The 25302-nt window shown below is 37.4% G+C and overlaps 1 protein-coding gene across 2 annotated transcripts in view; it reads left to right on the plus strand.

Moving 5' to 3' along the window:
* LOC136881282 (microtubule-associated protein futsch) overlaps window positions 1–25302 on the plus strand; it is a 383949-nt gene that overhangs the window by 354461 nt on the left and 4186 nt on the right. For both annotated transcript variants that reach the window (XM_068225087.1, XM_068225088.1), the window contains 2 exons: window positions 10915–11013; window positions 17484–17627. In XM_068225087.1, the coding sequence (XP_068081188.1) occupies window positions 10915–11013; window positions 17484–17627 (243 nt within the window). The remainder of the gene's footprint in view (window positions 1–10914; window positions 11014–17483; window positions 17628–25302) is intronic.

Consider the following 25302-nt stretch of genomic DNA (forward strand, 5'->3'; position numbering starts at 1 on the left):
TGCTCCAAGAAACACACACACACCAGAAACAAAATAGAGGGAGTGTACTAGGATTTAAACTAGTAGCCTCCAACAATCACCCAAAATATGGCCTTGCGACATGCCAAGAATCATCTATAAAATCAGCAAATTCAGAAAAACACATTCTTACTACTGCAATGAAAATTTAAAAAAACTGATGTTAGCTAGCATATAGAAGCCCTCAGGAACCAACTGGCTAAACCATCCTTTACCATCTTACTAACAACTAGGCTTGGTTACTTTTACAGCCATCTGGGAATTCGGTGAGAATGATCATAATGGTGAAGTACTCTACGGCTGAATGGGCTATGAAAACCACAAATTAATGATGCTAAAATTATACTTCATTTTCAACTCACAGGTATATACCAGACCTGTGCTTCGTGACCCACATTCAGATTTCTCACAGCCAGGTTTGTCATTCATTGCTCAACAGCTTCCCTCATAGTCAACACAGACCAAGTATCTCAGAGGTAGTAATATGCATACCTGGAATACAATCACATCCTAAACCAAGATGGAACTTTAAGAAGGCTAATTGGGCTGAATCTGCAAAACAAACAGATGCCAATATCAGATGGATCAAGCCAATTCATGACAACTATAATAGATTCATTGGGATGATTAAAGGCTTGCTTGTTGTTTTAAGGGGCCTAACAACGATGGTCATCGGCCCGATGATTAAAGGTGCAGCAAGACAATGTATCCCAGAGGCTGTCAGAGGCTGCAAGGAGTGAAGAGAGTGAAGGACTGCTTAAGGAATATGAAGAAAGTTTCACTCCTGAAAATGCCGTAGGCCCTGTCCAATCACTAGACGATAACAGAAAAAAGATTTGGCATGAAGCAATGGAATCACTTGATTATACTCACTCCAGCAAGAAAGTTTGGTCTGTCCTTAGGAAATTAGACCCATCAAATTCTGCAACAAAAAGATTAAAAACTGCCTTTGATTTCAGTGATCTTGCATAAAACCTAATCATGATCTCGACAAGAGCACAAAAGCTAAGCAATTTAAAAGAAAAATAAAATCCCAACTGAACACCAAGAAGAGAGCAGCTCTGCAGTCTTCTAAGTTTTCCATTCCATACACAGAAGAGGAAACCAGAAATACTATATAAAACTGTAGACCAGCCACAATAAAGTGACTTCCTTTTCAAAAATCTTGCAAACTGAAAACCTCCCATCATTGTTCAAGAAAAACATCATTGGCATACTTAAACTGATTAAAGATCAACAAAGCTGGGAAGCTACCATCCTATAGCTCTATCAATTATCACATACAAACTCCTTGAACGATATAATTTTTTATGCACTCAACCACCACATCCCTCCTGAACAAACAGGATTCTGAAGTTGCAACAATCAAGCGTTTGCAATAACAAGTCATACCAAAAATGGATTTGAGAAGAGATCAATAAATCTCGCTGCCTTCTTGGACAAATCAACTGCCTATGATACCATATTGCAAGATGGTCCTCTCTTGAAATTTGTCACTGTTATCCTATGTTGTAAACTTAATTTCCAACATGCTTAATGATAGATTTTATCAGAACTATTCTGATAATAACAGAAGTAGAGTGTTCAAACTAAATTACAGACTGCCTCAACGATCAGTACCAGTACTGGCTCTCCTCCTTTTCAGCCTGTACATACCTGTACACACACAGACATTCAAATTACAAACCAGAGATTAGATTTAGAGTCCAGATATTAAAGTACTCCTAAATATGTGTGAAAAACCCTTCACAGATTTGACTTTCAAACAACACCTCTCAAATTTGGCCGCTAAGATTAAAACACATCACAGTCATCATCATAAACATTATCATCATCATTTCCCCTTATCCAGCTCCTCCCAGTCAGGGTATTTAGGGCACTTCTCCATCTTCCTCTTTCCTTCCACCATTCCTCTTCCATGATCTTGTCCCAGTCTAAATTTCATCTTCTTATGCCGCTCTTCACTGATTCAATCCACCTTGTTCTAGGTATTCCTCTTGTTCTCTTGCCCTTGCACTTTGCCTCCAGCATCTGTCTTGGAATTCTATTCTCCTCCATCCTATTTACATGTCCAAACCACCTTAGTTTATTCTTTTCAACTCTCTCATTTAGCTTTCCTAACCCAACTTCCTTCCTAACATCATTTTTCACTCTGTCATTCCTTGTCTTTCCTATCAAACTTTTTAGGAATTTCATCTCACTGACTTTAATGCTACTCTCTTGCCTGCTAGTCAAATGTGGGATTTTTCCTAGGAAAAAAACCCACCACATCGCAGTATCCAATAAAAGCTTGCTGGTTCCTCTTGGGGAGCTAACCCACATATTCTAAGATCCTCAGCTGTAACTCTATCATACTCTGTTGCTGAACACTGCTGCCTGACTTAGTTGAACAGCATTCTTTCCAAGAAGATAGAAGAGTAATTCAATTTCTTATATATCAGTCAGGCCATGCGAATAATTACATAGCACTAACACACTATGGCTTCCTGTAACATTCCATGTCTAGCTGTATGAAGATCAGAAGCTCTCTTGAAGGTCTGAAAAACATTCAGAACAATACCTAGCGACCCATACATGGAACCTATTATCACAAATTCAACACCAGCACTTGAAATCAAGAAAACCAACAGGGTGTTCAACTTGAGGAGTAGTTGTTTAGGTCATTAAAGCATAGAAAACCCAGTGGGGAACAGCTGTCAGTATTCAACAAAGATCTGATTGGAAATCCCTCCATGTGTGCAACTAACCTTCCCAGATGCCAGTGGAGGATCATCAACTGAATGCCCACAGGACAAGACAGATATGGATATGTCCTGTACAAATGGGGTTGGACTGCTTCTCCAAATTGTGACTGTGGGGCCACCCTAAAAATGTTACAACATGCTATTACTGACTGCTCAATACAAGCATTTAATGGTTCAGTAATGGACATTCTCTATGTTCCTGTTGAAGCAATTGAATGGATTAGCATCCAGGGCTTTGAAATGTCAGATTGTACAAACTTGAGATTTACACAATTTGTTTACCTTGTGTGTGTGTGTGTGTGTGTGTGTGTGTGTGCATCTCTCCCCCCCCCCCCCCCCCAGATGGTCTGCACGTTTGTTTCCTTCACTGCCAACATGAGCCTTGATCCATGTAAAATGTATAATCCAGTTTTCTTGCTGAAGATATTGTAAAATACTTTGTATTTCTTCTATTAATGTATTGTGCTTGCGGTTGTTTCATAAAAGACCCAAGGTTATTTTCCTGTCATTGTGTATTACAGCAGATTGTTCAATATTTTGCTGAATATCAAAGTAAAAACTTGCTGTAATCAGGTTTAAGGACCCCCTTCTGATTACAGCAATGATTGCATCTTCATCATATAACTGTTTGATGATCAGAGCATCGTTTGAATTGTTTAGCACGACAATGAGAGCCCCCACATTTCCTATTTCCAGAGAAAAGTATTTTATATTTGGTTAGAATTCCTATGGGTTTGTTCTCAAAGATGTAAGGTTCTTGTATGTATGTATGTATGTATGTATGTATGTATGTATGTATGTATGTATGTATGTATGTATGTATGTATGTATGTATGTATATATGTATGTATGTATGTGTGTGTGTATGTATGTATGTATGTATGTATGTATGTATGTATGTATGTATGTATGTATGTATGTGTGTATGTGTGTATGTGTGTATGTATGTATGTATGTATGTATGTATGTATTTTTTAAATAATTTATTAACAGCTTGCTCCATTACACAAACTAATATTACATGCTTGTATATATATAATGACAGCACTAATTAATACCTTATTTATAATTATTTGCATATGACTTTTGTCAATATTACACCTAACTGCTATCTCATTGTAAGGTGTCAAAATTTATTTTATTTATAAATTTATAAAAATCCTTTAGGTGTTTGTCCACAAGTTCATATTTCTCCACTAGCCAGTAGCCCACTGACTTTATAACACTCCTACTACAAAGTTCGTCTCTCTCGGAATTGAGTAATGTACACTCCCAAAGAATATGGTCAACTGGCTGATGATTTGTTTCACCGCACACACATGTAGAGTCATTTGTTATTTTGAACCTAAAGAAGTATTCACCAAATTTTCCATGTTCTGTTGTCATAGCTGTCATATTATGACTTAGGTTTCATTTAATTTTCAGTCTACTCCGTACAGTAGGAAAGTATGCTTTTATTATGCTTCTGTTTGTAGTATTTTCCCACTCGCTCTCCCACAATTGAATGGTTTCCTCCCTCAGGTCTTGTTTGATTGTACAGATAGGTACACATTGTAAACCACTTTTAAGTCCAGGTTGTTTGCAGGTTGTTTGGCCAGATGGTCTTCAAGTTTGTTTCCTTCATTATCAACATGAGTCTTGATCCATGTAAAATGTATGATTCAGTTTTCTTGTTGATGATTTTGTAAAATACTTTGTATTTCTTCTATCAATGGATTGTGCTTGCGGTTGTTTTGTAAAACATCCCAGGTTATTTTACTGTCAGTGTGTATTACAGCAGATTTTTCTTGTATATTGCCTACGTTCTGTAACTTCTCAAGGGCCTTCAGTACTGCAACTTGCTCAGCCTGATTGCTTGAGCATATATTATATAATTTGAACTTAAGTTGGTGAGTTAATTCAGAGTTGATATATAACTATTCCAGACCTGAAACGCGACTCAGTTTTGCTGCCATCTGTGTACATCTAGACTGTGTACTGTACTTCTTCCTTTTTGTCTTGTATTATTATGTTTTCAGTTGGGTGAGGCCAATTTTTGTAATTCTTTGTAGAGTCAATTTCAGTGATATCTCTCATGTGTTTAATTCTTCCTTTAATTATATTGTAAAAATTTGCAATTTCCAAACGTTTAATATTACTTTGAGTTATTCCAGTTAGTATGCATAATGCTTCATGTGGTCATTCTGAAGGCTTTTGTAACTTTAATATTTACTACCTCTGTACTCGTTTTACTTTGTTGACATTATATCTTGTATTTAAGGCATCTACCCAAACAGGAACTCCATACAAGAGTAATCAAAGTATTGCTTCTTTGGAAATGATACTCATTACATTGGAATGCAGTCCTCAATTAATTTTAGCTAACTTTGACAAGACATGTATAAATTTTGTAGACTTTTCAGCTATATGTTTTATATGAGTATTGAATCTGAACCTGCTGTCGATTAGTGTCCCCAAATATTTCATTAAATTAGTCTGTTTTATTTTGTCATTGTTGAGATATATGCTTAAAATCTGTGGGTTTTTGACTTTTTTTCTAGGCACTAGCATTACTTGTGTTTTATTTATGATGAAAGATAGTTTATTTACTTTGGCCCAATTGGAGAATTTCAATATTTCAATATTGGCCTTTTTTTCAATTTGCAGTGTGTTTTTGTCTCTAATCAAGAACAAGACGTCATCTGTAAAAGCAATCACTTTAGTGTCCTTCTTGTAGTTTAGTTTGAATAATTAGTCGTACTGAACATTCCATAGACCTTTTTTCTGCTATTTGCTTTACGTTGGACCAACACAGATAGGTCTTATGGCAACGATGGGACAGGAAAGACCTAGGAATAGGAAAGAAGCGTCCAGGGCCTTAATTAAGGTACAGCCCCAGCATTTGCCTGGAGTGAAAATGAGGAAACCCTGGAAAACCATCTTCAGTGCTGCCGACAGTGAGGTCGAACTCACTATCACCCGGATGAGAGCTCACAGCTGCGTGCCCTTAACCGCACAGCCAACTCGCCCAGTATTCCATAGACCAGGTCTGCAGCAAAATCCTTGTGGGCATCCGCTGCTTACAATCCTTTCTATCTCTAAGCTGTTAATAGTTAATGTACATCTTCTCTCACTCAAGTAACTTCTGATCAAGCAGTAGAGGTTCTTACAACAATGAAATTCCTTTAAGCCTTTAAGAATCTGAGGCCACCAGGCACTATCCGTTCAAGCTGATCATAATTAAAAATAGGAGAGGATTTCCACCAATCCTCCAACCAATGTGTTTTATCCCACATATACACATGAAGACAAAATCTTTTACCCATGCAATTTTACAAACTCCAAGAATAGCAGCTGAAGTATACAACTGTAAATAAGACTTAAATACGGAAGTTAGTCGATGTGTTGACCAACAAGCAAGAACGAATGTTCATATGCATGAAGTGCTTTTATATATTGTATTTACCTTGTATATATATATATATATATATTAGTTTAAGTAAAGACATATTTTATACACTAATTTTAAGACCTTCAACATAATATTTTAGACATACAGTTGCAATATTGTACAGAATGACATATACTCCAGTTCACGCTAAGACCTGCCCCATTTGTATGTGACTAAATGTACATCATCATCATATAGCATTCCTTTAACAACACAATCTTAATCAAAGCTTCATTATATAAATATGTATGTATGGTTCAGCTGAAGATGACCTTGTATATGAGGTCGAAACCGGTCTTTAAAAAAATAAGTATTGATTGGTGGAAATCCTCTCCTATTTTTAATTGTGCAATTCGTCAATATGGAAATGAAGATTATAGATTACGACAAGCTGATCATAGCGACACTGTCCTTATTTTTCAGCGACTCTTCTATGTAGTCCTTGACAGCCATAACTGCATCCACTGTGCTGGATTGAGGCCTGAACCCGAACTGATTGGGTTGTGTAGCATATTATTCGAATATAAGTGATGCATTAACCTATTTATAAACAGTTTCTCTAACACCTTCGCCATTATAGTTAATAAGCTGAGTAGTCAATATTTGCTTACATCATCTGAGTTTTCTTTACCTGGCTTAATTATTGGGATGATTTTGACTTTTATCCAATTTTTAGGAAATATTCCTGTTTTTCGGCATTTGTTGTACAGTGCAGTTATATACAAGGGTATACTATGGTGGAAATATGTAGCAATATATTGCTTGTCACACCCTCCTCTCTTGGAGCCTTTTTGCAATCCATACTCTCAATTATTGCCCTTATTTCTTCTTTTGTAAAAGACCTGTGTTAGGTGGTTCCATTATTTTGATCCTTATGCTTCTGTGGTATTCACTGTCAGTTTTATCATTATCTGCAAGTATAAAGTTATCCATAATATAATTAATAAGATTGTATGCAGATGACATAATTGTTTATAGGGAAATAAACAACATTGAGGATTGTTCAGAATTACAAAGGGACCTTGAAAGTATCCAACAATGGGTTGAAGAAAATAATATGAAGGTTAATGGAGGCAAATCAACTGTTACAACTTTTACAAACAGGAGCTTTAAAACTGAATTTGAATATACTTTGGACGAGGTAGTTATCCCAAAAGATGGCAAGTGCAAATATTTAGGTGTGAGATTTGAAAGTAATTTGCACTGGAAGGGTCATGTTGATGATATTGTTGGGAAAGCATACAGATCGTTACATGTCATAATGAGGCTACTTAAAGGATGCAACAAAGAATTAAAAGAAAGAAGTTACTTGAATATAGTTCGTCCATTATTGGAATGTGCAAACAGTGTTTGGGATCCTCACCAAGAATACCTAATAAAAGAAATAGATAGTGTGCAGAGGAAAGCGGCAAGATTTGTAACAGGGGATTTCAGGAGAAAGAGTAGTGTATCAGAAGTGTTAAAGGAACTTGGGTGGGAAACTTTAAGTGAGAGAAGGGAGAAAACTAGACTTATAGGATTATATAGAGCCTATACAGGAGAAGAAGCATTGGGAGATATCCGTGAGAGGCTTCAGTTGGAAAATAATTATACTGGCAGGACTGACCACAAATATAAAATTAGAAGGAATTTTAGCAGAAGCGATTGGGGTAAATTTTCATTTATTGGGAAGGGTGTGAAGGAGTGGAACAGTTTACCAGGGGTAGTGTTTGATCCTTTTCTAAAATCTGTACAGATATTCAAGAAGAGAATAAACAGCAACAGAGAAAATAAATGAAGTGTTAGAGGGCATTCGACCAGTGCAGGTTATTGTAAATTTAAAAAAATGTGTGTGTGAATAAATTAATTCCATCCCCTGGTCTAAGGACTTTGGACAGCCAAAGTAGGGGACTGCCTGTAGGGGTGAAGTACAGTGGGGATTTCGAGGGCCCTGGGACCGCTACGGTAGCTGTGAAGGCCCTTCAGGAACTCTGAAAAGTGGTGGAAAAAGGGGCTCTGGTTAAGACGCAGCAGGTCGTTATGCTACTTAGGTTCCAGAACGGGTAAAAAAAAAAAAAAAAAAAAAGGTAATTGCAATGTAAATATTAATCTTATACCAGTTGTATAGTATCATTTGAAGTAATTCCACATACTGTATATCAGTTGACTATATTTGTAAGTTGTACAGGAGATATTATAAGTAAAATTTTGTAAACAATATAAATTTATTAAGGATCAGCTGTGTGTTTAATAGAAAAGATTGTTAGCGTAAATTGTATAATATTGTATTATAGGAAAACTTTCTTCTCTTGTTAATTTAATATTTAGTGCTTGACAATAATGTATTTTAGTGTACCATTTGCCACTGAGGTAGACACCTCATTTGCAAATAAAGATATTTTGATTTTTTTATTTATTTATGTATTTTTTTTATAATTTCCTCTGTCGGCGCAATTCATCATTTCCTGATGTTATCTGGAATCTTCTTCTTTGAGCATTAATTTTCTTCCTCATTATTGTCAGCTCCATAGTCCACCAGGGAACTGATTTGCCATTAATTGCTCTTGTTGAAGGTGTACAAATTTAAAAACATTCGTTCCAAGTTGTTGTAACAAAGCATTGGAATTTTTTGATGATATCTTCTGTGTCTGGCTGTTCGAAAACTAAGACCTGTAATTCCTTGTCCAGATGACCGAAATCTTCTTCTCTGCAATTATACTGTTCTCTTACCGCATTTATGAAATGTTCATTGAAACATTCGTAATCATCTTTCCTTATCGCGTACCTGATTCCTTGATGAGTGAAGTTTGTTTTAGATGCAGATAGACCTATTGTAAATGTAATGATACTATGGTTGGAGCAACTCTCTTCTTTGGTACAGTCCTAATTCCATATATCTTTCATAATATGTTTATTGCACATTGTTAAGTCAGCATTGCTGGAACCTCTGCTAGACTGAAATGTTGGTGAATCATTGTCTTAATTCATAATGTATAGCTGGTTTTCTATCAGAAAATCCTCTAGTGTTCTCCCTCTGCTGTTAGTTAACATGTCAAACCAAAGACATGACCGCGAGTTGTTATCTATAGCTGTTACTACACCCCTTTCATTAGCAAAATTCAAAATCTTCTTTACTTTAATCATATCAGTATCAATATTTCACTGAATATCAAAGTAAAAACTTGCTGTAATCAGGTTTAAGGACCCTCTTCTGATTTCAACAATGGTTGCATCTTCATCAGATAACTGCTTGATGATCAGAGCATCGAATGAGTTGATTAGCATGATTATAACAGCCCTACATTTCCTATTTCCAGAGAAAAATATTTTATATATAGTTAGAATTCCTATGGGTTTGTTCTCAAAAATGTGAGGTTCTTGTAAGAATGCTGTGTCCATTTGTAATTCCGTGAATAGTTGTACAACATTTTGTGTGACTGCTTTTGAATGTTGTAGGTTTATTTGCAGGCATCTTATAGTGAATTTTCTGGGTGAGTGTTGTGACTCAGGATTTTATTAGTTGCTTAGGCCATTAATAATCTGCATTTTCTTGATATTTCCTTAAAACTGCTAGCAGGCTTAGGCAGTTTTTGTCTAATGATAAGTGACTGACACATATTTTGTCACCTTTATTATAACTGTTGTACGTCGCACAGAAAATGCATTTGAAGCCTGCTGATGTAGCTGTGCATTTTTTCAACTTACGTAGTGGTAGGTTTCTTCTGATGCACAATTATCTTGTTTGTGGTTGTATCAACTGCTCTTGAAGCACCTGATGGGTGCAATGTAGTCTTCTGAATGACATATTACCCAACCAATTTTGAGTTTATGCTGCAACAGTTTCTTTCGGACTTGTGAATTCACTTCCATAACTAAATTCTGGTTGTTCCTTTTGTTATGATATATAAATTTGGAATTAATGTCTCCCTCCTGTAGTGCCAATTCCAAGTTTTGGGTTTTGATTATTTCTTCAGCATTTTCTTTATTTATTTCATTATGAATAGTATATATTACCAAGTTTGGGTTCCTTAATTCTGAGACTTTTGCATCCGGGTGTTGCCATAATTCGAATTTATTGCTGAGCTCAGGACTTCTGTCTCTTCTTTGCTTCCTGTCCCAATAAGTACTCTTCCAACTTTAAGTGATTTAAAAGTCTTAATTCCAACATTTATTACAGTTGGATTTATTTTACTTTCCAATACCATCTTTATTCCTTCTGCAGATTCATTTATTTTAGATGTCACTGTTAGTTTGTATCGCTTATCGATCTTGGAAACGACTGATCTTACTGAGCCGGCAACTTCAGAGTAATGTCTCCTCCACTGACTGCTAGGTACAGCTGTAATGTCTATGCAAGGTCCAGGTTGATTCAGAGAAGCAGCAGAAGATGGCACCACCTGTCCTGCCCTACTTCTGCGTGGATCCTCCAGCATTTGCATCTTCTCTTCCAGTTTCATAACCTTTACACTCAATTCATTGTATTGTTCATCTTTACTAGCTATGCATGCCTTAAGTTCTGTAAAAACATCCTAAGGTTACTCACAGACTTCAAGATGAGATCCTTCAAGTCTTTGCACAAATTACTGCTCTTTTCAGTGACACTTACTAAGTTTTCGAAGGCATCTTCAACAACACTGTTCATATCATATATGTACATAGGTACAGTATATATATTTGTAATTATTTTAGCCCTTAGCATTCCTACATCATAGAATAAACAAATACCAATTCCTCTTTTTCTAGGCTATCCATGAAGGAGTAAACTGTAAACAGTATCAGGAACAAGTTCAACAACAGTCAGAAACGAATGCTGAGGCACGGCGAACCAAAGAGATGCTTGAAGTAAGAATTTATTCTCTTCTTTTTTGGGATAATGTACTGGGTTTCATGATTACAGTTGATTGAGATTTCTTTTTTTTTTAATTATTTGTTGTAGTTACATTTTTATCTATTTTGCTATTCTTTCTTATTGCATTAATCTTACTTCTTCAAATTATATTTTGCAAACTGGATCTTTAAACTTACTTTAAGTTCATCAGGACCATAACCAGGAGAGTAGGGTTGCCATAATTTGAAAGTCCGAAACCAGGACATGGTTCCAATTGAAGAATCCAAATCCAGACATAATTTACCCATTAGTATGGACAGTATATAGAAGCATTTATCATAAGAAAATAAGATTTGTTTGTATCAACTTCATTTAATGAGGAGAACATGCATTACAACAAATATGTGTACTTACAATTTCACTAAGCCTTTATATACCACTCGTACTTCTCAAGCAGTAGCAACTATCACATATCACCAAAGAGGATTGGTCACTCAAAACTCACTGCAGTGATAGCAAAAAGTAACATATACTTTCATCACAGAAAATATACCTATGTTCACGATGACTCTTGAAGATTCAGTGGCAAATTTTAATAACCCGAAGTTGAATTTCAAAATGCCAAAGTAACTACGATAAAATATTGCCTGTACATTCTTCTTTCTCCATAAAATCACAGATGCTCTTTGAAATCCATGACATACAGTAATCCTACAGGAGAGATACTGTGGGCATATTCCTCTCTGGAATCTGAAGCCCATACTTCTAATGTTGCTTATAAAAACTGAGAAATTAAAATTCAGTGTCACACTACATTTCTTCCTTGAGGAAGGCATGTATACCTACTATTTGTAGAAAAATTTGTGCATAGAGAAACAAATACTTTGAATATGTGAAATCCTTGTTGAACTATTATTGGCATTTCTTTAGAAAATATTGCTAATTTTATCGCACCACCATTAGACAGTGCACTTCTCTGCCAAAGTAGTATTATTAATTTATCATTCCAATTTAAAAAAATTTATTTTGAATATTTGGTCCTTTCGTACTAAAATATTCATCCACTATAAAGATAGAAACAGACCTGGCTTACGCTGGTCTGAACTCAGATCATGTAAGGATTTAAAAGTCGAACAGACTTATTAATTAAACTTCTACACCTAAACATATCCCTTAATCAAACATTGAGGTCGCAATATTTTTTGTCAATAAGAACTCTAAAAAAATATTACGCTGTTATCCCTAAAGGTAACTTTATCTTATAATCGTTATTAATGGATCAATCATCCATAATTCAATATTTTAATTATAAAGAGTTGCACTTATCTTCATGTCACCCCAACAAAATACGATAATACACTTATTAATAATACCACTAAACAAAATAAACATAATTTCATATAACGATCTACTAGCATTTGTTGTTGTTGTTGTTGTAGTAGTAGTAGTAGTAGTAGTAGTAGTAGTAGTAGTAGTAGTAGTAGTAGTAGTAATAGCAGCAGCAGCAGCAGCAGCAGCAGCAGTAGTAGTAGTAGTAGTAGTAGTAGTAGTAGAAAGATTTTTATTATAATATTTTAAACATTTTCCAAAAGATTTGAACTGAATAATGGTACACAGTACTAAATACAGTTTCTAGCAACAGGTATTTGATTTAAATATGAAGGTTAATTATACAGTATAAATAGTGGAAAGTCCAACTCCATGGTTAAATGTGTAACATGCTAGCGTTTGGTCTAAGGGGTCTTGAGTTCAATTACCAGCTGATTCAGGGATCTTAACTTTCATTGGTTAATTCCTCTGGCTCGGGGGCTGGGTGTTTGTGCTGTTTTCATTATTACAGTTTATCTTATGTAGGGCCCCATTTTCACAGAAACACAACTCGCCTGTAGGGCATCAATTTAAAAGACCTGCACCAGAGACCTCCAGAGAGGAGACACAACATTAAAATTAATAATGGAAAGGAACATTCATAAATTTTTGTTTAGAGCATGGCTTTTAGTGCTACGAGTGTCGGGGGATAAGTTTGGCTCGCCTGGTTCAGGTCTTTCAATTTGATGCCCATGGGCTACCTACACATCTAGGTGCGGAATGTTGATGATAATGAGCTAGGGAGAAGGTGAAAACCTGTGTCAGCACACAGCCTATTCCTGATGAATAACACCAAGGAATCTGTTTGAGTCTAATGAATGAATCACCATCAACTGCATCATATTACTCTCACTCCATATGAACAATGCAGAGAGCTTTGGAAATGAATCCAGGCTTTTGGCAGATAGAAATTGTATACTACTACCTCTTCTACCCTGCTAGCCAACATCCTAATGATGAATTTCTTTTTTCCACCAATGGGACTCGAACCGGCAAACCACAGTGCCATAACAATCATGGCCACCATGCAGGCTATGGAAAGGAACAGGTAAGTGACAAATCAAATCATGTACAGAATGACAGTAACATGAATAGGAACACGTAAAATTTTGTGTGGGAAAAGAGAGCAATAGGAAGATCAGACACGGACAAACATGAATGAACAAAAGCATGAGGAGTCTCCACATCTTCATGCACTGCTGTCTTTAGTGGGCTCTCTCCTAATTAATTGCACTTCTTCTACATCCATTCTCAGCATCCATGAGCCAACTGCTTCTTCCCATCTCCATCAAGAAGGTAGGCTTCAGTACTCATATATTGTACAATAACGTGTGTTATAGTAATTTTCAAAACAGACAGCAGTATTTGTTATTTTGTAGCCACACACTCTCTCTTTCTCATCTGGTAATTTACTGGTGAAATATTTTTCTGGCAGTGTCTTTGATTTTATCTGTACTAAACTTACAATGCTTCAGTTAAAATATTGTACTCAGCCTAAACATATTAGAATAAATGGTCAATTTTATAAGTTCCCTAAATGTGAATGATAGCTATAGAGTAAGCTTGTAAAATCTCCTTTAATTTCAAGGTGAATGAAGCATGTTATACAAAAGTTACTGCATTCCAAATATTATTATAGATACCATTCTAATGTGTGAGTAGGCTAGATAGAACAGGATATATTTAATTGGGTTGTGAATTACTATGCTTACTATTGCATACATACATACATACATTACATACATTATCATTATAGACTGTTATGCCTTTCAGCGTTCAGTCTGCAAGCCTCTGAGAATTTACTAAACGTCGCCACAATCCTCGATTTGCAACTAGTGTTGTGGCCTCATTTAGTTCTATACCTCTTATCTTTAAATCGTTAGAAACCGAGTCTAACCATCGTCGTCTTGGTCTCCCTCTACTTCTCTTACCCTCCATAACAGAGTCCATTATTCTCCTAGGTAACCTATCCTCCTCCATTCGTCTCACATGACCCCACCACCGAAGCCGGTTTATGCGTACAGCTTCATCCATCGAGTTCATTCCTAAATTAGCCTTTATCTCCTCATTTCGAGTACCCTCCTGCCATTGTTCCCACCTGTTTGTACCAGCAATCATTCTTGCTACTTTCATGTCTGTTACTTCTAACTTATGAATAAGATATCCTGAGTCCACCCAGCTTTCGGTCCCGTAAAGCAAAGTTGGTCTGAAAACAGACCGATGTAAAGATAGTTTCGTCTGGGAGCTCATTTCCTTCTTACAGAATACTGCTGATCGCAACTGCGAGCTCACTGCATTAGCTTTACTACACCTTGATTCAATCTCACTTACTATATTACCATCCTGGGAGAACACACAACCTAAATACTTGAAATTATCGACCTGTTCTAGCTTTGTATCACCAATCTGACATTCAATTCTGTTGAATTTCTTACCTACTGACATCAATTTAGACTTCGAGAGGCTAATTTTCATACCATACTCATTGCACCTATTTTCAAGTTCCAGGCTGCAGGCTTTCGGCACAGTCTGCCATTAAGACCAAGTCGTCAGCATAAGCCAAACTGCTTACTACATTTCCACCTAACTGAATCCCTCCCTGCCATTTTACACCTTTCAGCAGATGATCCATGTAAACTATGAACAGCAAAGGTGAAAGATTACAGCCTTGTCTAACTCCTGTAAGTACCCTGAACCAAGACCTCATTCTACCATCAATTCTCACTGAAGCCCAATTGTCAACATAAATGCCTTTGATTGATTTTAATAATCTACCTTTAATTCCATAGTCCCCCAGTATGGCGAACATCTTTTCCCTCGGTACCCTGTCATATGCTTTCTCTAGATCTACGAAACATAAACACAACTGCCTATTCCTCTCGTAGCATTTTTCAATTACCTGGCGCATACTGAAAATCTGATCCTGACAGCCTCTCTGTGGTCTGAAACCACACTGGTTTTCATCCAACTTCCTCTCAACGACTGATCGCACCCTCCCTTCCAAGATGCCAGTGAATACTTTGCCTGGTATACTAATCAATGAGATACCTCGATAGTTGTTGCAATCCTTCCTGTTTCCTTGCTTGTAGATAGGTGGAATTACTGCTTTTGTCCAATCTGAAGGTACCTTACCAACACTCCACGCTAATTTTACTAGTCTATGAAGCCATTTCATCCCTGCCTTCCCACTATACTTCACCATTTCAGGTCTAATTTCATCTATTCCTGCTGCCTTATGACAATGGAGTTTATTTACTATCCTTTCCACTTCCTCGAGCATAATTTCACCAACATCATTTTCCTCCTCCCCATGAGCTTGGCTGTTTGCAACAACACCATGATGATTTCCTTTTACATTGAGAAGATGTTCAAAATATTCCCTCCACCTCTCCAGTGATTCCCTGGGGTCTATTATGAGTTCACCTGAATTACTCAAAATACTGTTCATTTCCTTTTTCCCACCCTTCCTAAGATTTTTTATTACTGTCCAGAAAGGTTTCCCTGCTGCTTGACCTAGCCTTTCCAGGTTATTACCAAAATCTTCCCATGACTTCTTTTTGGATTCAACAACTATTTGTTTCACTCTGTTTCTTTCATCTACATACAAATCCCTGTCTGCCTCGGCCCTTGTTTGGAGCCATTTCTGATAAGCCTTCTTTTTACGTTTACAGGCTGCTCTCACTTCATCATTCCACCAAGATGTTCGCCTTTTCCCATCTTTACACACAGTTGTTCCTAGGCATTCCCTTGCTGTTTCTACTACAGCATCCCTGTATGCCACCCATTCACTTTCTATATCCTGAACCTGCTTACTGTCTACTGTTCGAAACTTCTCACTAATCATATCCATGTACTTCTGTCTAATTTCCTCGTCCTGGAGATTTTCTACCCTTATTCGTTTGCAGACAGATTTCACTTTCTCTACCCTAGGCCTAGAGATACTTAGTTCACTACAGATCAGATAGTGGTCTGTATCATCGAAAAATCCCCGAAAAACTCTTACATTCTTAACAGATTTCCTGAATTCAAAGTCTGTTAAGATATAGTCTATTATGGATCTGGTACCCCTAGCCTCCCATGTATAGCGGTGAATAGCCTTATGCTTGAAGAATGTATTCATAACAGCTAAACCCATACTAGCACAGAAGTCCAGCAAACGCTTGCCATTCCCATTAGCTTCCATATCTTCCCCACATTTACCAATCACCCTTTCGTATCCTTCAGTTCTATTCCCAACTCTCGCATTGAAATCGCCCATTAGCACTATTCTGTCCTTGCTGTTGACCCTGACCATGATGTCACTCAATGCTTCATAAAACTTGTCAACTTTATCCTCATCTGCACCCTCACATGGTGAATACAAGGACACAATTCTTGTCTTAATTCCTCCCACTGACAAATCTACCCACATCATTCGCTCATTTACATGCCTAACAGAAACTATGTTGCGTGCAATGGTATTCCTGATAAAGAGCCCTACCCCAGACTCTGCCCTTCCCTTTCTAACACCCGTCAAGTACACCTTATAATCTCCTATCTCTTCCTCATTATCTCCCCTTACCCGAATATCACTTACTCCTAGCACATCCAGATGCATCCTCTTTGCTGACTCAGCCAGTTCTACCTTCTTTCTTCCATAAGCCCCATTAATATTGATAGCTCCCCATCGAATTCCATTTCGTTCGCCAAGTTGTTTCCAAGGAGTCCCTCGCCTGTCAAATGGGAGTGGGACTCCATTACTCCCATAGGTATGAGGCTTGCTTAAAGTGTTCTGAGCTCGGTAAATTCATGAAGCAGGATGCTGCCCTACTTGCACATAGTCCAAGTGAGGATCTCTCCTCTAACGGGTTATGGACCACTATTGCATAAAAAGGAGAATTTATTATACTCACAATGACAAACAAGATTGAGGCAACTGTGATTAAGTTTTGGAAATATGTAGAAAATTATAAAAAATTTGAAGACTTCAAGGTTAGATCATGTGCAGGCAGTTCATGCATATAGCTTGGCCATGTTTGCTTCTGTTTGTTTATTCTTGATTCAGTCAACTCTTTTTTTTTTTCAGCTAAGGCAGTAAATACCTAGTGAACTCATGTACTGATAATTTCTTTCACAGGAAATGGTTGCTCGTGGTGAAGCTCTGGCCTGTCCTACATGTCAAGTAGTTCTTATGAAAAAATGGGGCTGTGATTGGCTTCGATGCTCCATGTGTAAAACAGAGATTTGTTGGGTAACTCGTGGTCCTCGTTGGGGTCCTGGGGTAAGTTAATCTACCTATCTCAATACTTTCCCATAGATTTAAGAACCATTTGAGTATATATACCTCATACCTGTTCTGCTAGAAATTTTGGTTACATACTAATTTTAGCTAAGAGAGTGATTGTTGCATAGTAATTTCACTCTGTGTTTTAGAAGAGTTTTGTTCAAGTTTTGAAAGTAACATTCATTTACCTTGGTGCAGCAGCTTGCTAAGCCTAACACTGCAGAGGGTTTTCTGTCAAAGTAATCTCCCTTAGCCTTTGCCAGTCCCCTGCCATATCTACAAAGGAGCAGCAATCTGATGAATTTATGTAACATTTCCTACATAAAGGCTTAATGTGGCCTCCTAAGGAAGAACTCCTCTACTCTTAGCCGTTCGTTCTCCCATAGTTTGTCAGGTTTGGTACTGGCCGCCTGACCCTCCGTCAGACAGTTGCACGCAGTACCATCTACTGTCATGTACTGTAGCAAGACTTGACCTATGTATGCAGACAGGAAGAGATGGCTGATGTTTCAGAATATTGATGTACTGTAATTGTTCAAAAGCAACTCTAGGTTGCAGTGGATGAATAGTCACTAAGTCTGTAAATAACAGCAGGTATATTACCAATGTTAATAAAATGGAAGTGAGGAAAACAGTACATATTTTTACAATCTGCTTTACCTCACACCAACACAGATAGGTCTCACGGTGACAATGGGATAGGCAAGGGTTCGAAATGGGAAGGAAGTGACCATGGCCTTGATTAAGGTGCAGCCCCAGCCCTGGTGTGAAAATGGGAAACCATGGAAAACCATCTTCAGGGCTGCCGACAGTGGGATTTGAACCCACCATCTCCTGAATGCAAGCTGATAGCTACATGACCTAAACTGTACAGCCACTTGCTCAATAAAATTATATTTATAGGACAAGTAATGGAAAGGAAGAAACAAGTGCAAATCAGTCATATACCAGAAAGATAGGAATGTATAATAGAATAAACAAAAGACAAGCCAGTGCTGGAATGGAGAGAAATAGAATGAAAACATAAAGGCTAATCTCCATATTTTCACACACCACCTTCTTCAAATAGTTTGACTCTCTCCCCATCGTTCCAGTTCTTCTACATCCATTTCTTCTCAGCTTCCAACGATCTCATTTCTACTTCCCAGCTTCATCAGGAGTGTGGGCTTCAACACTCACTGAGAGACTATCTGAACAGATTTTAGAACTTGATGTAAGAAGTGTAGAATTAAAAAAAAGCCAGATAAACACAGGAAAAGGAAAGAGACAAAAGGACAATTTGCACATTCTCAGACACTGCTGTCTTCAAATAAATTGACTCTCTCCTTTGTGTTTTCTTGCTGTTTCTCCCTCTTCCCGCATTGACCTCTTATTTTTTAAATCCTATTATGTGTCCCTTTCGATGTGCCTATCTTTTAGTGTGACTATATTTACGGTACATATCCTAAGAAATAACACCACGAGCAAGAATATCGCACTATGGAAGAAAGGAAGATGTTGACGTCAGAAATCCTACCTGACAGATATACAAAGAAGAATGGATGAAAACTCTGCCACATTAAAATAGAACAGCTGATGACAGACAGGAATGGTAGTATCAGCAAGGTGTAGCCTTTAGAACATGATGATGATATAGCAATTTACACCTGAATGCAGCATTTTGTTTCCTTAAAGATCATTTGATTGAATATAGTTTATGCTTTGAACATTGAATATTCACGACTATATTAACTTCCTATACATGTTTTCAGTTACTAGGGTATATAATATACAAACAAGTGCACAAAGAGCATTATAAAAATGCCATAGAGATTTAAAATGACAAGGAATGACCTGGAACCTCTTCTGTGTCAGAGAATTACTCTACCAATTGAGCTGCCAATCAGTCAGTCATTCCTTCTGAACCAGCAGGAAATGGTGACCTAAGCTGGTAGGGTACACCGTACTGTTTGTTTCTGTGAGAGCCATGGCAACATGTTTTTGAACATTTTCTTCCAATTCAATCTATTTTGGACTGCTTTCTTCAGTTGTTCCATAGTTGACCTCACACCCTTGGCCTCTACTTCTTCTTGCCTCATCCACATTTTCTTTCAAGCACTGTGTACAGTTTTCCAACCAGGAGGATGACAGTGATCCAATAGTTGTTTTGGAAGTTGCATTTCCTACATTCTAGAGATGTCTCCAAAGCAACAGAGTTGCAGGTCTGACTGGTTGATTAGAACATGCCTTTCTAATCTGTGAATTAGGACAATGGTCTAAAAGCAAGATGCCAAGAATTCTACATTAACATCACATTTGAAAACCTCTAGCTGTGTGGGCCTATAGCTAACAATGTCCAGGTTTTGGAACCATACAGAAGAATGCAAAGAACAACTCCATTGTAAAGTCTCAGTTTGATCTTCAGGCCGATCATTTACCTTTTCCAGAAACACCACTTAAAGCTGGTAAATGCTGCCTGGACACTGCCAATCCAGACAGTGATATCACTTGATGCTGATATCAGGGAACCCAGATGCTTGAAACGATCTGCTTGTCCAACAGGTTCACTGTTTAGAGTAAGTTGTACTTTACTTCCATCTGTATAGATGCACTTGATCTTTTTTGCATTTATTATCAGGCCAAGTTGTCATGCTGCCTTGCCAACCTTCAGCATGTGTTGCTGTGAATGCTATCAAAAGCACTTTTTGAAATCAATAAATACTGCTACAGTTCTTTTGCCACATCATATGTGATCTTCTAGGACCCTTTCAAATGAGAATATTTGATCAGTGCAACCTCTGTCTGGCCTGAAGCCACATTGCTTGTTTTCTGGTAGTCCCCGCAGCCATGATCTTGCCCGCAACCGAGAGTAAACTGATTCCTTGGTAATTTTTGCACCTTGTTTCTTTTTCCTTTTTTGAAGAGTGGGAAAATATCGGCTAGTTTCTAATCTGATGCTGCCTTTTCTTCAACCCAAATTATGGCAAATAGCTTGTGTAATACATCCACAATTCCAACAATGGCCTCAACTGTAACATTATCTGGTCCTGTGGCCTTGTCATTAATTTCTTGCTTTATATCTTGTGCTACTTCCACCTTAACTGGAGCATCTGTGATGACAGGATATGTTGGTGGCCATTCATTGTCCAGCATGGGGTCTAGCTGGGTAGGTGGTTTACAATTTAGCAAGGAGTCAAAATATTGTTTCCAGCATTTGGGTTGCCAAGACATATCATCTATAGAATTTATGCTTTCTTTTCTGGTGAACAACAACCCAGAAGATTAGGAGTAGAATATTCTTCACATGTAATTTAAGAGGTTTAATTGGTAATTTAGTCAGTCCGATTCATCGGCTGAATGGTCAGCATTGAGGCCTTCAGTTCAGAGAGCCCTGGGTTCGATTCCCGGCTAGGTCGGGGATTTTAATCACGTCTGATTAATTCTTCTGGTTCAGGGACTGGGTGTTTGTATCTATCCCAACACTTTCCTTTTCATATTCAGACAATGTACTACAATACCAACCACCTCAGAAAAACACAATAGTGATTACATCCCTCCAAAGGGTTGGTTGGCATCAGGAAGGGCATCCGGCATAAAACAAGGTCAAATCCACATGTGCGACACAATACGTACCCACGACCCCACAGTTGTGGGAAGAAGAAGAAGAAGAAGAAGAAGAAGAAGAAGAAGAAGAAGAAGAAGAAGAAGAAGAAGAAGAAGAAGAAGAAGAAGAAGAAGAAGAATTGGTAATTTAGTCAAGGACAGTAGGTGCTCCTATTCTTCTCATCAGATATTGTATATTTTTGGTTAGAATGTAATTATACAAGCTCAGAGCACTATGACAGTTACTGAATTTGAATTCTGATAACTGAGGTTTGAATTCAGGCGACTTTAGGATTGCATTTTCATCTGCAAAATCACATTGTGTCGAGAAAGGTATCCATCCTTAAAATCCTGTCCAAAACCCAGAATGAGTCAGAAAGACACCAGTGGACTCAGGAATAAGTTGGATAAGCTGAAAATTCTTTTTCTAATATAGTTACAAAAGAACTTCATGATGTTAAATAATTCTGAACTGGTACAGTTGTGTTACTAAGATGCTAATTTCCATACAACTAAATAATAAACTTTGTCCCAAAATACACTAAATCTTCAAAATCTCTCTTCATACAATGACGTTCCACTGAAAATCAATGATTATCACTTACCTGATAGTGTAGCATATCTACAGTAAAATAATATAAGTTCATTTGAGTAATAAGAATTGAAGGAAATGGGAAAGAGTATCCAGACAAGAATGAGGCAGAGTTTCTGCGTACTCTCTTTTATTCAATATATACCTAAAAATACATGTTTTATTCTTTTATTTTAACTCTATATGTTAGGTCTGTTGTGTTGTAGTCTACCAAAACTGGTTACACTCTACTAGCAGGTATAGATTTTTAGGAAGGAAATCATGCAAAAATGATGTGAAATGATAACTAAAGCAGCTGAGAGGAGAGATCCTTCCTTTATGCTTGCCAAGGACCTACCCAACCCTCCCTTAGATTTAATCTTACTTATATAGAAAGATTAAAACAGGCACTATGTCATTCTCTGAAATGCAACCATTTCCGGTGTTACTATTGGCTGGAGGTCAGTTTCTGTTGTCTCCCATAGAGCTCACATCATGTGTGCTCCACTCATTCCACATTCCCTAAAAAGAATGAGAATGTGGAGTTTGAAAGTGATGTGTTATGGTATGTACCAGATGTAGTTGCAGTATCCGCAATATTAAGTACCCAAGAATTGAAATTCACAGATTATTTAGTTGATCGTGGGTTAATTAAGCATTTGAATTGTTGTAGACTTTGTAACAATGATCTTGAAGTGAAAATGTGGGGCCAGTGATCTTGTCGCTAGCCAATACTGTCACAGGGGATACTAGAGGCCTGTGGACTGATTCACAGATTTAACCTCAGGGCTAATGCCCCCAGACCCGCTTTGCTTGCCCCCAGCCTAGTGGTCTTGTCACTAGTCGGACCTACAGTGACTATATTATTACACTGTGGCCAAGTCTGTGCGGCCACCATATTCCTCCCAACCACTCCAATACCAATAGGTGATTGTATCACGGCAATGTTACGAGCAAAGAAAGTGAAGAAAGTATGGATTAATTAAAATGAAACACAATGAATATAATAATAATAATAATAATAATAATAATAATAATAATAATAATAATAATTATAATAATAATAATAATAATACTTTGTATTACATATTTATTACTTGACCAAAGAGGAACGTTATGATACTAGCAGGCACTTGTAATAACCTCCAAGTTCCCTACTAGGTTGACAGCGTGTTGTTTACACAAATTACATGGGCTTATAATTGATTCTATTGTAGGCTACATACTAACTACACACTGTATATACATCAGTTGTACGAGAAAATGTTTTATTTACGATAGATGACAGTGCTAGCTCCAAGTTATTCCATGTCAGATAAAGCTGAATGGAAAGAAGTTTCTTGGACATCTGGCTTTCTTAATCATGAGGTGATAATAGGAACGATTCACAGTGATTGAAATAAGTCAGCTTTTCTGGTGTTAATTTTTTCAGTATATACAGAGTAATTCAGTGACACAGGCCAATGCAACATATGGTGACCAGATGGATTATCTTTAACAGCATTTTGTCCTACATGGGTTTATTTATTGTGCATTATTCTCTACATGCCCAGACCTTCTGTTACATTCCTTCCCTGCACAACAGTGGTGAAATGTTTGTACACAGAGATGTTGTTGTTGTTGTTGTTGTTTGAGTCATCAGTCCATAGACTGGTTTGATGTAGCCCTCCATGCCACCCGATCCTGTGCTAACATTTTCATTTCTACGTAACTATTGCATCCTACATCTCCTCTAATCTGCCTGTCATATTCTTGCCTTGGTCTACCCCTACCATTCTTACCGTCTGCACTTCCCTCGAAAACCAACTAAAGAAGTCCTGGGTGTCTTAAGATGTGTCCGTATCATTCTATCTCTTCTTCTCATCAAATTTAGCCAAATCGATTTCCTCTCGCCAATTCGATTCAGTATCTCTTCATTCGTGATCTGATCTATCCATCTCACCTTCAGCATTCTTCTGTAACACCACATTTCAAAAGCTTCTATTCTCTTTCTTTCTGAGCTAGTTATCGTCCATGTTTCACTTCCAGACAATGCCACGCTCCACGCGAAAATCTTCAGAAACATCTTTTTAATTCCTATATCAATGTTTGAAGCGAGCAAATTTCTTTTCTTAAGAAAGCTCTTCCTTGCTTGTGCTAATCCCCATGTTATGACCTCCTAACTTCTGCCATTGTTAGTTATTTTACTACCCAAGTAACAATATTCATTTACTTCCTTTAAGACTTCATTTCCTAATTTAATATTTCCTGCATCACCTGCCCTCATTCGACTGCACTCCATTACTTTTGTTTTGGACTTATTTATTTTCATCTTGTACTCCTTATCCAAGACTTCGTCCATACCATTCAGCAGCTTCTCAAGATCTTCTGCAGTCTCAGATAAAATAACAATATCATCAGCAAATCTCAAGGTTTTGATTTCCTCTCCTTTGATTGTGATTCCCTTTCCAAATTTCTCTTTGATTTCCTTCACTGCCTGCTGCTTTTTTTTGGAAGCCCTCGATTCTTATGACTGCAGACTGATTTTTATACAGATTGTAGATAATTCTTTGTTCTCGGTATCTGATCCCAATCACCTTCAGAATCTTAAATAGCTTGGTCCAATCAACATTATCGAATGCCTTTTCTAGATCTACGAATGCCATGTACGTGCCCTTCTTGATTCGATCCTCTAAGATCAGACGTAAAGTCAGGATAGCTTCAAGTGTTCCTACATTTCTTCTGAAGCCAAATTGATCTTCTCCCAACTCAGCTTCAACTTGTCTTTCCATTCTTCTGTAGATAATACATGTTAAAATTTTTCAGGCATGAGATACTAAACTAATGGTGCAGTAGTTTTCACACCTGTCAGCACCGGCTTTCTTGGGAATAGGTATAACAACATTCTGACGAAAATCGTATGGGACTTCTCCTGTCTCATACATCTTGCACACTAAATGGAATAACCTTGCCATGCTGGTTTCTCCTAAGGCAGTCAGTAATTCAGAGGGAATGCAATTCCAGGTGCTTTGTTCCTATTTAGGTCACTCACAGCTCTGTCGAACTCTGACCTCAAAATTGGGTCTCCCATTTCATCAGCATCAACAGCCTCTTCCTGTTCCAGAACCAAATTATTTACATCTTTACCTTGATACAACTGTTGGATATGTTCCTGCTTTGTCTTCTTTCCCTAGAAGTGGCTATCCATCTGAGCTCTTAATATTCATACACCTAGATTTCCTTTCTCCAAAGTTTTCCTTGATTTTCCTGTATACAGCATCTACCTTTCCTAGAACCATACAACCTTCAACATCCTTGCACTTTTCCTTCAGCCATTCTTCCTTAGCTACCTTACACTTTCTATCCACTTCATTCTTTAATCGCCTGTATTCTTTTCTGCCCTCTTCAGTTCTAGCATTCTTGTATTTTCGTCGTTCATCAATCAGGTTATCCACTGATTCTTAGTTGATCTTTTCTTTCTTCCTAACATTTCTTCAGCAGCCCTACTGACTTCATTTTTCATGACTATCCACTCTTCGT

This window comes from Anabrus simplex, chromosome 1 (assembly GCF_040414725.1).
Source record: "Anabrus simplex isolate iqAnaSimp1 chromosome 1, ASM4041472v1, whole genome shotgun sequence".
NCBI lineage: Eukaryota > Metazoa > Arthropoda > Insecta > Orthoptera > Tettigoniidae > Anabrus > Anabrus simplex.